At 33.4% G+C, this 12,653-nt stretch overlaps 1 protein-coding gene across 2 annotated transcripts in view; it reads right to left on the bottom strand.

Annotated features, from left to right (window-relative positions):
* Positions 1-12,653, bottom strand: part of LOC143231022 (uncharacterized) — a 56,543-nt gene that overhangs the window by 6,876 nt on the left and 37,014 nt on the right. Inside the window, exons 5-7 of one of the 2 annotated variants that reach the window (XM_076465490.1) lie at positions 3,803-3,999; positions 3,616-3,718; positions 2,761-2,924 (exon numbers count right to left, since the gene is read on the bottom strand). In XM_076465490.1, the coding sequence (XP_076321605.1) occupies positions 2,761-2,924; positions 3,616-3,718; positions 3,803-3,999 (464 nt within the window). The remainder of the gene's footprint in view (positions 1-2,760; positions 2,925-3,615; positions 3,719-3,802; positions 4,000-12,653) is intronic. The other variant, XM_076465491.1, reaches the window with a different exon arrangement.

Here is a 12,653-nt window from a genome sequence, read left to right as displayed (position 1 = left end):
CTGTTTGAACTACCCGCTAGTCATCCTGGCGAGTTATAATAATTTAAATCTTACTACAAGTCGTTTAAAATTTGCATTACTTTATTTTCTGAAAATGTTCATAACGTCAAATAACTCGGAACCAGGACTGGAAAGGCCAAATTCAGGTGACTGACGGTGGTTTTTGTCTTCCTGGCGAGTTATGATAATTACAATTATGCTACAGAAAGTCCTTTACAGCTTGTATTACTGTAGTTTATCTCTTAACGGTGTAGACTAGATGTAAACATTGGTTTTATGCTATTTATGTTTTTTTTAAACTTTGTTTCACTTTACCTTAAATTTCATTTTATGAATTTTATTAAATTGTCTTTAATTTTAACTTTAACTTTTTACCGGATGTTTGGCGCAGATAACCTAGCTACTTTGTGCCATAAAACATCAAATCAACCAACCTTCCTTCTAGTTTTACACTGCTAAATTAGGAACGGCTAGCGCAGATAGCCCTCGAGTAGCTTTACGCGAAATTCAAAACAAACAATTAATATATAAACCATATCAGATCTTTCTTATAAAATGATAAAAACCATGTAATCCATCTTTCTTCTAATTGGCGTATCCCTTTCTAAAGGACTATGGTATAAACAAAGTTAAATGGATAAACTTAACATACATGAAAGATACATCTGATTGAAGAAAAAAATACCAGTTGGTATCACAAAATATACATAACCACTACTTGAACTATACCTAGATGGAATGCAGCTTATAATGAACCAATGGAAAGCTCTTGCATGTGATATTTTGGTTCATAGACAAGTTCTGATTTGAAGGCTTAGCTGCGAGATGAATGTGACAGCTAAGTGTTTTTACTATTTTTACACAAAGCTATATATAATAAGGGTTATCTGTACATAGCCTTCTCGTATTTTGAAGTGATAGACTAGAGGGAATGCAATTAGTCGATATTACACTCTACTTAATCTTGAGTTACTTTTGTATGGCTTACAGTGGGATTCGATTATCACTCTTATACCACATCCTCCATAACCCCAAGATGAAATAGCAATTGGACATAAGCTCTCGGATTTATGGTTCGGGCACATTAATCAGTAGACCAAGCCCAGCCTAACTCGTGAGGGACAAAGTTAAAATGGTGCGTTACTTGATGCTCAACATAAACGTGAATTATGCATAAGGTGTTGAATAAAGTGAAAACAGGAAGAATAATGAAATCAAGTAACTGAAATTAAAAATCATAGTTAGTAAAACAAAACTACTTAAAGTGAGAAAACTAGTGGAAGCTTAAACCAAGGAAAAAGTCATTTTATAATAAGTTGATGAAGGACTAAACGGGAACATTTTCTAAGCCGGTATTTAAAAAAGTGAAAAAATAAATAAGTGTATTAAAATAAATAATATTGTATTATCAATTCCTTCCTGGAAACCTGACTTGTAAATTATTTAAATAACGTTGATAATCATAATTCACGTGTGTAATAGTCTGGTTCACAAACTAAAATGAAATTTGACAACATATATAAAGCGTCTAGGCCACCACTATATCGTATCTCAGCTGACTTGATGAGTTCTGGTGTTATATGAAAATCCTCGTCGCACTGGGTAAGCAGATGTAGTATGGTTGGCTGATTATAAAGTATTATCCTTTACTTCCGCTTATTGGTTCTTAGAATTTAATAGTTTGAGTCAGAAATATAGCTATCAATATGTATGAATACTCAAGAGGCAATTTCTCTGTAGTTTGACAAACAATGAATTAGTTTGCTAACTGCGTTAGAGCCAATATTTGATATGGTTTTAATATAAAGAAGCAAATATTAAGTGTAACCACTTGTTTATATTACTAATGTTTATAGAAAGCTGGAGGTTTGGATATAAAGTTATCAAATGCACCGGATGGAATGTTATTACCAGTTGTTTTGTTTTTGGCTTTTTTTTTTTTTTCGCGTTGAAATTTATTTTTAATCATGGGCATCGTAGTTACCTCTCGTTTATAACCTGAATGGTGACACCCGTGAGGTATATTGTCACAAGTTTCAAATGGTCGATATGCTTCTAAAAATCTGTTTAATGTAAACAAACAACAACAAAACACGTTATATGTCTATTATAAGATATGCATGTAGTATTATGCCATAAAAAAATAAACTTGAAATGATCTCCACTAACTGTAGTGAAAATCTTATCATGATATAATACAACATATACGTGAACACATAAGTAACGATACGTGTTGATTACATACAATAAGTGACTATAAATATATAAATAATTGTACTCATATGAAACATATAAACAGATAAAATTACTGTTAATCACATATTTCACGTTTATGAGATGCATTAAAAATAGACACAGTATTTATTTAGATTACGATAGTAGTGTTCGAGTAAATTGTAAATTACTACAATCTTATAAACGTTCAAAGCCTTGGATACTTCCCTCACCCAGAGTTGCTGTTAAAATTTTCTTCATTTGCCGTACTAATTTCTTCGTGGAGGGAAGTATCTAAAGAATAGCTTCCTACACTGTTGAAGTACTGATTTTAGAACATTAGTTAAGCCTTCTTGGATAGCTTAGGCTTAAGTTATCATGGAATTATAAAAAATAGATCATCTAAGACCAATATTATACACTTTTATCATTTACAGCATTTTCTAAACGAGAGGTAAATAGTTTCTTTATTTTTGTACTATTTTGAGTTATAAAACGGTAACTTGTTATATATTTTATTTTCACTCTTGCTTGTTTCGTTTTTACCTGCAGTTCCGTGATAAGCTCCAAGTAGCAATTTGTAAAAATCTCTCTCGCCACGAACATGAATCCTCCATACTCAGCATAAGCCTTTTCTCTGTCGAATGTTTCAAGGTCTACCCGCAGCACCATGTTTTCTTTATTTGTTAAAGCAAATATAATATCATTTCCTGTTAAAATAAGCAAACCTTATGTATACGGAGGCTTCTTACCATAAAAATATAACTCGTAGAAAGTACAAGCAAGCTCCACGCTCCTAAACAAAGCGAAAATTTATAAAATGTTAATAAATTGTAAATTCGATACAAATATTTTACAAACCAACGTAACAAAATAAACGTTGAAACGATCTTGTTATAAAATTTGCCCACGATGTAAAGAAAAGCTAATGTTCATGAAACACTAGATAACTTGAGGTTTAAAATAAAGTTGCTTATCCCCAAATATATCGATAGTTCAATGTAGTGTTTGCTTGTAGACCAACATTTCTAGACTTTCAATTTCTAAAATTATGCTTAAAGAATGAGTTTAAATATAACCGTGTTTTTCAACCATTGAGCTTTGTAGGATGTAATATATAAGTGAACAAATGTTTCCTTTACAACCTAAAGATCGTATCGCAAAGTGCATATAGTTTTTAAATATAACCTTGTAGTTTTTTTAAATATTCAGTTTTGTTGGGTATAATATAGAAGTGAACGTATATATTTCTCTTACACTGTACAGATCGTATTACAAAGTGTATACACATATGCTACACCTTAGTGTCATAATATTATTAGCATATTATATTGTAGATATTATATTTTATAATCAGTAAGAAAGATTCTCGTACATGCCAAAAAACAATTAATTTTCTACCTATCCAAAATTCTCCCGTTATGTTCCCAAAACCATGTTTATAGCTGGTCCAGGGGAGGTTGAAATCTTGTCTGGGTTCTATATCATCTCTTCTCTGGATGACCTGGAATACGAAAAGAAATTGCATGAAATGGAACGTTTTAAATAAAAATTATTTTAAAACACTAATCAAGAGCAGATGTCTGACCGTCCATCCTCCTCCTTTTGTCACCATGTCACAGAATACTTTAACAGGCTGGTTGAAGAACCGAGGCCAAATTATGTACACTCCACTCTGGAAGAATCCCTGACGTCGGACATCGTAGCAGTCGTTGGGTTTGCAGTTTTCCTTAATATCTAAGGAAAAGCTTGCTTTGACAAGGAGGAGATTCGATAAGAAGGCAACTGGAATAGGAAAAAACATTGTTGTTTATGTCGTACTAGTGAAACTACTATCAACATTTATAATTCTCCAAAATATTACGAATGTCAGTATAAACAAGTAGGCTAATATATTACGGCACATGAACATTTCAGCTACTTACTATGTTTTGATGCAAGTGAAATAAATTCATTCTTTTTATGTCTTCAAACATTAAGAATGCAAACAGTATATATATAATAAACTTTATTGTAATGAAAAGACGTTTCAAATTTCGGTAGTTTCATATAAATAACGCACACACTTAAGTTTGAAAAATGAGCATGTTTAAAGTAATTAACGCTGTTTCCTTTATGAAATCTATAGTTCTTAACAACATGTTTTGTTTATCAAAAGATCGCTGTTTCTTTTACAATCACGCTTTATTCAGTTCTTATCATGAAAGGAAACCAAAACCCTATTCTGCGCAGAACAAAACGCTACTTGTCAACCACCGAACTTCTCATACTTGTCACAAAGCCCCTTTAACAACATTCTTGAATTAGTAGCTTTAAATACTTTCCCTTAAATAAGCTAAAGCCACAGTCATAATTTCCACTTTTTCTCCTCGAATCAGATGAGTAGTTTGTCTTTCCCTTTCGGAGTGTTCTTTTAATATCGGGACAGGTCAAGTAATTTTAAAGCAAGCTAGCATATAGATATTTGAAAAACCCTTTTATTAGAAATTTAGTGCAAGGTGGAAAATGAACTTTAGTGGCTAAAGTTATGCATTTAAAACCCACCATCTAATTTACGTGAAAAGTGTGAAGATTTTTTTAAAAAATCTTTAGGAATTTCTACACATCAGCGTTTTATCCAGCCCCTCTTTACTGTGATTAACTTTCACAGAATACTATTTCATGTTGAAAATCACTTGTATATTTTGTCAAATGATTGATCCCAACAACAAATATATTATTACGAAGTGAAAGAAGATTCAATCTACAGAATAAAAAACAAAACAAAAACGTATACGCACGAAAAGGCACAAGACAGTTAGATATTCATAACTTTAAATCGGATTTGAAGTTATATCCACTGTTTTTTATGTTTTACAATAAAAATAAGTACTATTAAAGGATTTTGGGTTCGGTTATGTTATATCGGTTGTTGTTATTTTGGGTTTTGCGCAGAACTACTTGAGGATTATCTGCGATGGCCGTCCCTAATTTTCAAGTGATAAACTAAAAAGAAACACATCACCTACCGTCAGCTTGTGAGCTATTCTAATCCAGCAGTAGGATTTAAGCGTCACCTTTATAGTATATCCAAAGTGTGGAGTTCTGTTTGTTTCAGGTTTTTACGGGCACGAATCCGATATTAACAGCCCGGCACTCTAATCACAGCCTACACGTGTTGTGACTTTGTGATATCAGGCTATTCTACGGGTTTTCCATTACTTTTAGTTTCAGTGTAAAGTTTACGCCTACTATAAATCCCTGGTAATAATATAGCATTCTTCATGCAGCTTTCCAGCTTCAACTTTCGAGAAGTTGTCGGCAAATTTTACATAGTTTTACATATAGTTTTAAAGATGTTTGACATATTTTACCAGACTTTAAACAGAGCTTAACTTAGAATTCTAGGAGAGTTCTACATTGATGATTGCAAGTTTTGTTACTAGGTTTCTGCGGGCTACCTAAAGAGATCTTAGTGAAAACTTTAATAAAAGTTCTCTGGGGTTAATATCTACTTTTATGTGTATGGGAAGTTGGGATGTCCATAAGTTTAGTTTATTGAGTAAGAATATAAGTTTCCCTTTGAGTGAACAGGGAATTTGTTTACCGTATTTATCATCATCATCATTATTTTGTATTATAGTTGGTTCTACACATTTATAATTACTTGGGAACACTCTCTTATAGGGTAAGACCAAGTTGTATGATAGTCTAGGATACAAGATGAAACACGCTAGCAAGAGCTTCTGGTTTAAAAATCTTCAAAGTTCTGACTGGTCACGTTGCATTCTTGAGACGGCTGGTATGGGAAGTAAAACTTCAATTGAAATAAGGATAACCTAAGAAGGTAGAAACGTTTTTTTGTACTTTATTTTAATTAAAGTTTCAATACCCATACCTAGGGCTGGATTATTTATTAGGCACAGTGCTTAGGGCCTACATAGACTATGGGTCCATTGTCCTTAAAAGTTAGACTTAAGGAGCCAAAAAATAATAAACATGAATATACTTTTCTACATAAGTATTAGTTTGTGTACTCACATTCACATAACTATACAGCCAATATTTAACTACAGTGTATTAATACACATAAACAGCAATTATCCATTATACGCAGATAAATACTTAAATTTCAAACCAGAATTTATATGACTATAATTTACCTAATTTTTGGTGTAACTGATACAGTTGGCAGGGCCTACGAACAGAAGGTGCCTAGATCCCACACTGCCCATACCAGCCGTCTTGAGAATACATTTTCACTACAAGTGGGTATTTCGTCATCATGAATGGCTAGTCACACTGTTCTGATGTTGTTTGCACTTACAGTATCACTTGCAATGCTGTAACCTATGGTATTACTTTCAATTGTGTATTGTTGTTTGTATTGTAAACGGTTGTAACTTTCATTAAACATTTGTATTCTGTGTGAAACCTGTCTCTTATTTGTGATCCATCTGTAGCATCTGTTGGAAATTAAACACCCACATACGAGATTCTATAGCACCCTGTTATTTGCAGGTTTAACTCTTTTGTTCACGAATAGTGGGATTGACCGTAACATTATAACGCCCCCAGGCTGCAAGGGCGAGCATGTTTGGCGCGACGGGGATGCGAACGCGCGACCCTCAGATTACGAGTCGCACGCCTTAACACACATGGCCATGGTAACACGGGCCCCTCAGATATACTAAACTGGTTCAGTAAAAATATTTTTGGCCGTCTTTAAAATAATATTTCAAACATTGTGTTTTGTTAATTGTTAATCTTGAAGTATAGCATTATTTCAATATTTTCGAACAAGTCCTAAGAAGAAAACCTCGTGAAATAGACGTTAGTAGTTAATCCTCAAAACTGTGTAAAAAGAACCTCAAAAAACAATTATATATATAAGTTATTACTCATACATGTTTTAAAAAAAAAGTTAACCTGACCTAGTGAATGAGTTAGATTTAGTTAAATAGTAATACTGCCATCGGTGCGGTTGTTGTGACGTCACGATTCCCGTCAATCCTTTCTACTGGCTAAGTTACTTCTTGTGACAATAATTATAAAGGGTAAAACCACCAATTTATGCGCAACATCACCACACCTATTTTAACAAGTTTTAAGAGCACAGTTATCAATTTTTTCCAGAATGTTTTTAACAAGACGAGAAATTTTATAAATAACAAAAAGCACATTCAGTTACCATTCTTTCAACATCCAAGTTTGCTTACTGAATATTTTGTTATTTTTTAAAGTTAAGCACAAAGTTTCATAATGGGTTGTTTGTGATCTGCCCACCGCAGATATCGAAACCCGCTTTCTAGGGTGGAAAATCGGCAAACATACCGCTGTGCCATTGGAAGGGAGCTTTAAAAAAGTTCAGCAATATGAAAAATACGAATTTTGTATTTTTTCCTATGTTGATGAAGCTGTTATTACATTTGGATATCATTGTATGGTGTTGTGGAAACATTTATTTTGATGGTATGCGCACATCTTGAGCAAGAAGTTTATCGGAGAGTGAAAAAACTCCTTTTTTGTATGCAAAACGTATTACAACATAACTATATTGAAAATTGAGTCTTATAGAATTTGATAGATAATCTGAAAAACTAGTTTATTATTGTATGGATAAGGAAATATTTTGTTTGTTATTAAGCGCAAAACTGCACAATGGTCTGTTTGTGTTCTGCCGACCACAGGTATCAAAACCCGATGATAGCGTTATAAAAGCCCTAAGAGGGGCATAAGTAAATCTAACTACAACGAATTACACTGATTTTGTTTGAAGTACTGGTATGTGACGTAACTCTTAACCTTGATGCGGCAGATTTAGTTCCATTACCACGTGATTACAAAAACGAGAATTATTCATAAGTACCGTAGCACTCAGCTGAAATGTTTATGTTTCAAGCAGCTTTGAGAAGGAGTCTGACGTTCTGGAGATGAACACAGAAATGGTTTTATCTTCCATATTGTTCTAATTTCTCTCTCTTTTTCTTTCTTTACTTTGCAGTTGATTAGTAGTTAAAGAAGACCGTTAATAGCTACACTAAAGCTTTCTTATCCATATTTAGAATAGAATTATATTCAAATTATTCACCTATTCATGTGACTTATTCCTTACTCTATTATAAATATATTTACCAAAATTGTTGTTATGAATTCTATGTTATTTTATTTCTGCGGTTGTAATACACTGACAAGCTGCATTTATTTTGTTTTCCTTCGAATGTTTAAACTTCTTCAAGAAAGTAAATGTAATGAATGGCTGCTGGTTTTATTAAGCAAACTTCAAATAGCAGTGTAAAGATGGCGCCATGATATATTCTGCAATATCCACTTATCCATCACAGTTACTTTAAAAGTTTTGGATTAAAAAAAATTAAAATTCTCATCAGTTTAGTCTAGCTTTTACTCGAAATAAATTAACGATTATTAAAAATTGTAAATTCAAATATTTCACGAAAAATAGCATTTGTTTGGTTGCCCAACGTAGAAGGAAAGCATAAAACTTTTACAGTAAATAAATTGAAAACAACAACAAAATGTTCGATAAAGACAATAATACAATAGATAAAATAAATTAGTTTCGCATATAAACAACAGTGAAAAGGGGGCAGTCATGACATTTCAAGAAATATGAGAAATTTTATAAATAAATATGTTACTTTAACACCTGGACCTTCCAGGCCCATCAATAAATAAATCTTATTTGTGTGTCTCAGAGCAAGAATAAAATGATAAAATTATAAAAGGTACAAAAATTGGGCTTGTAACAAAATAAAAATACATTTACACCTAAATATTGCACTAAAACTCATGAAAACTGGTCTGTAGTAGTAACATTATGGTTAGATTTTAGGAAAAGTGAAAATCCACAGTGAACTAAAATATTTCTAATGGTTTGGAAGCTTCAGATATTTAAACCGTAACTTTTAATGTGTTATACTGCATAAATAGCTTTTGTTTGTTGTTGTTTTTAATTTCGCGCAAAGCTACTCAAGGCTATCTGTGCTAGCCGTCCCTAATTTAGCAGTGTAAGACTAGAGGGAAGACGGGCTAACCATCACCACCCACCGCCAACTTTTGGGCTACTCTTTTACTAACAAATAGTGGGAATAACCATAACGTTATAACGCTCCCAGGGCTGAAAGGGCGAGCATGTTTGGTGCGACGGGGATTTGAACCCGCGACCCTCACATTACGAGTTGAACGCCTTAACCCACCTGGCTATGTCGGGCCAATTAACGTTCGAGTGAAACTTTATTTTTCATCGTCCAGCCGCCTCCCCCGCTAGTACAGGTACAGGTCTACGGATTTACAACGCTACAATCAGGGGTTCGATTTCCTTCGGTGGGCTCAGCAGATAGCCCGATGTGGCTGTGCTATAAGAAAAACACACTCATCGTCCAACCAGCCCAACAGTTGCTGGTGTTTCAGTGCTAATCTAAAAGCAGTAACTTGCGTGAGAAAGGCAGATCTAAAATGACAAGTGAAATAATCGATCTGAAATGGTATAATGGTTTGTCTGTTTGTTTTTGAATTTCTTGCAAAGCTACACGAGTACTATCTGCGCTGAAATGGTATAGTGACAAACTTCTTATTTTGAATCCGAAATGCACAAATTAGGAAGAATATGAAGATGCAAAAAACAAGCATCTGCAGTTTACGAGATTTTAACTGAAATTTGTAAGCTTTGGTCTTATATCATCTCATAAAATGGCTTACTTACTTACGTTGTTAGCAGCTGTGTTTGAGATTATATTAACCAAAGAGTACATTTTTTCGGTAAGTTAAGAGGATGCTTTTAATTTTGTAACATGTACATATGGCTATTCACTAGCAATTTCAGAATCTGTTTCGACCAAATTAGTGATTTCAAAACAGACCAGACCTTCATTAGATCAATAACAAGTTCTCTTTGGCCTGGATGTCGTTACTCACAAAATATTTGTATTGTTTTTTTTTTTTTTAAAGTGAATAACAAGAAGTAGGTCCTGCATGGCCAGGTGGTTAAGGCACTCGACTCGTAATCCGAAGGTCGCGGGTTCGAATCCTCGTCACACCAAACATGCCTGCCCTTTCAGCCGTGGAGGTGTTACAATATTTCGATCAATTCCACTCTTCGATGGTAAAAGAGTAGCCCAAGAGTTGGCGGTGGGTAGTGATGACTAGCTGCCTTCACTCTAGAGTCTTCCACTGCTGAATTAGAGACGACTAGCGCAGATAGCGCTCGAGTAGCTTTGCTCGAAATTAAAAAAAACAACAAACAAGAAGTGTATCAAGTGAACGTGAAAGAATAGTCGGTCATCACATGACTGAACGGATGTTCGTCAGACTTCTTCCTTCCTTGTGAATTCATGTTTCATAAACTCAGACATGGGTTCTAGCACACGAAATGCTCTAAAATTCCTCATTTCGCTACTATGTAAAAATTAAACATCAGTTAGAGAGCTTTGAGTCAATACAATCTATTTGTTTATGAATTTTGCGCAAAGCTTCACGAGGGTTACCTGCTTTAGTCGTCCCTTGTTTAGCAGTGAAAGACTAGAGGGAAGCCAGCTAGTTATCACCACCCACTGCCAACTCTTGTGCTACTCTTTCACCAACGAATAATGGGATGGACCGTAAAGTTATAATGTCCCCATGGATGAAAGAGCGAGCATGTATGGTGTGATGGGGATTCGAACCTGTGACCCTCAGATTGCGAGGCGAGAGCGTCCTAACCACCTGGTCATACCTGACCAAATAAATTATAGAGATTCGTGAACAGTACATAAAGTTCAACATCCTGTTTTGAAAATGTTTCAATTATAAAATCCGGACTATTTAGCACCAACATTTTAAACTGTTTTACAAAGAAATATGTATTACGTAGTAGAAAAATTACAATAACCATTTATGGCCATAATAAACGTTTATTTAAAAATGAATAACAATTACAAATGTGAGAAACTACATTTATGAGGATGTTTATACATAAATTGAGAACAAATTGAGGAAGTACAAAGAGTGATTAAGAATGGTTAACAAAATTTTATGTTAAGGAATTAATTAATTATCGGATTTGTTCACGACTCAAAATTAAAATGAAAAGAAATAAAAGCAAACTATACAAGGTCATCGCTTTCAGACACATTTCTTTAATGTATATATAAAAAAGACAGTTTGAACGTATTTAAATGCGAGGTCTTATATCCTACAATTTTTGAGTTGATAATTGAAAATAATTTGAGAATAGTATTGGCCGTGAACATTACTGTTACTATTTGCAGGATGACAAAACTTATAATTTCATTCATTTATTATTGATTGGTGATCACTTGGTGCTGGAATTAATTTTTCATTAATCTGCATTGATTCTATAATTCTACACTACATACATTATTTATATCTTGCATTATAAATATATCACTACACAAGGTGAGATTTACAATAGTGATAACTGGTATTACGTCTAAGTATTGTTTTAGCTACATCATATTTGCCCACATCTCTTCTATATTTCTAGTAGAGCTGACATAATTTTATTAATGTAAAGTATGTTAATTTGGAATACTACCGAGTCATTCCATGTCAAATCATTCAGATTTTGGAAAATTTTCCAGGTGACCCTCCCTCAGAATGCCTTGAAAAAATTCACATGTGCTCATCTACCCATATAATGAAAAATTGCCAAAGATTAGATCAATATCTCTAATAGTTTCTGATTTACAGCCATATAAAATTTAGGTAGTTTTTTTTATTTTTGACAAATTCATTTTCAGCAACTATGGCTGCTTAAAGCTGCAAGAGTAATGGTGGTAGAAGGCTGAAATTTGCTACAATGACTGAATTAATCTCACAGAATTCAAAAATGATCTCAAACCAAGTTTATCTCTCATAGGATTTTCATAGTGAGGTTGTAAAATCACCTGAAAACCCCCCCAAAAAAACAAAAACACAGCTCTAAGACTTAATATGATACAAAGCTGAATTTTATTTTCAAATTTCTTATAACATATCAGTTGATAAATCAGCAACTGTTGTACTTAAGTCTGTTAGACCTGTAAAAAAATTTAGCTGCATGCAACTTTTTATGATTTAACTAAAAATAGCCCTACTTCAGGCCACAGTTTGACCATGTCACCAGTAATTCAGCCTTTTCAGATTTTTACCATTGTTTTTTACATCTCTGAATATGGTCTACAAAAAAAATCAAGATGGTGTTCAACCTAATTTTTGAGTTATAAATTTTTAAAGTATCCTCCGACCATACGTTTTTTACTTGAAACAAAAAAACTTCAATTCAGGTGTGTTACTGTGTGCAAATATATCCATACAATTTTGAAATAAGTTATGAATCCCATTGAAATATTCTAATCAGCCTTTGCCACATATTCTTACATCTCTGAACATGATCCTCAAAAAATGCAAGGTTGTGTAAAATAATAAATTATCACTTTGTGTCTCTGATATGTACCATTGGG

This window comes from Tachypleus tridentatus, chromosome 10, assembly GCF_004210375.1.
Source record: "Tachypleus tridentatus isolate NWPU-2018 chromosome 10, ASM421037v1, whole genome shotgun sequence".
In the NCBI taxonomy this organism is placed as follows: Eukaryota; Metazoa; Arthropoda; class Merostomata; order Xiphosura; family Limulidae; genus Tachypleus; species Tachypleus tridentatus.
This window is presented reverse-complemented; position numbering and strand designations above follow the sequence as displayed.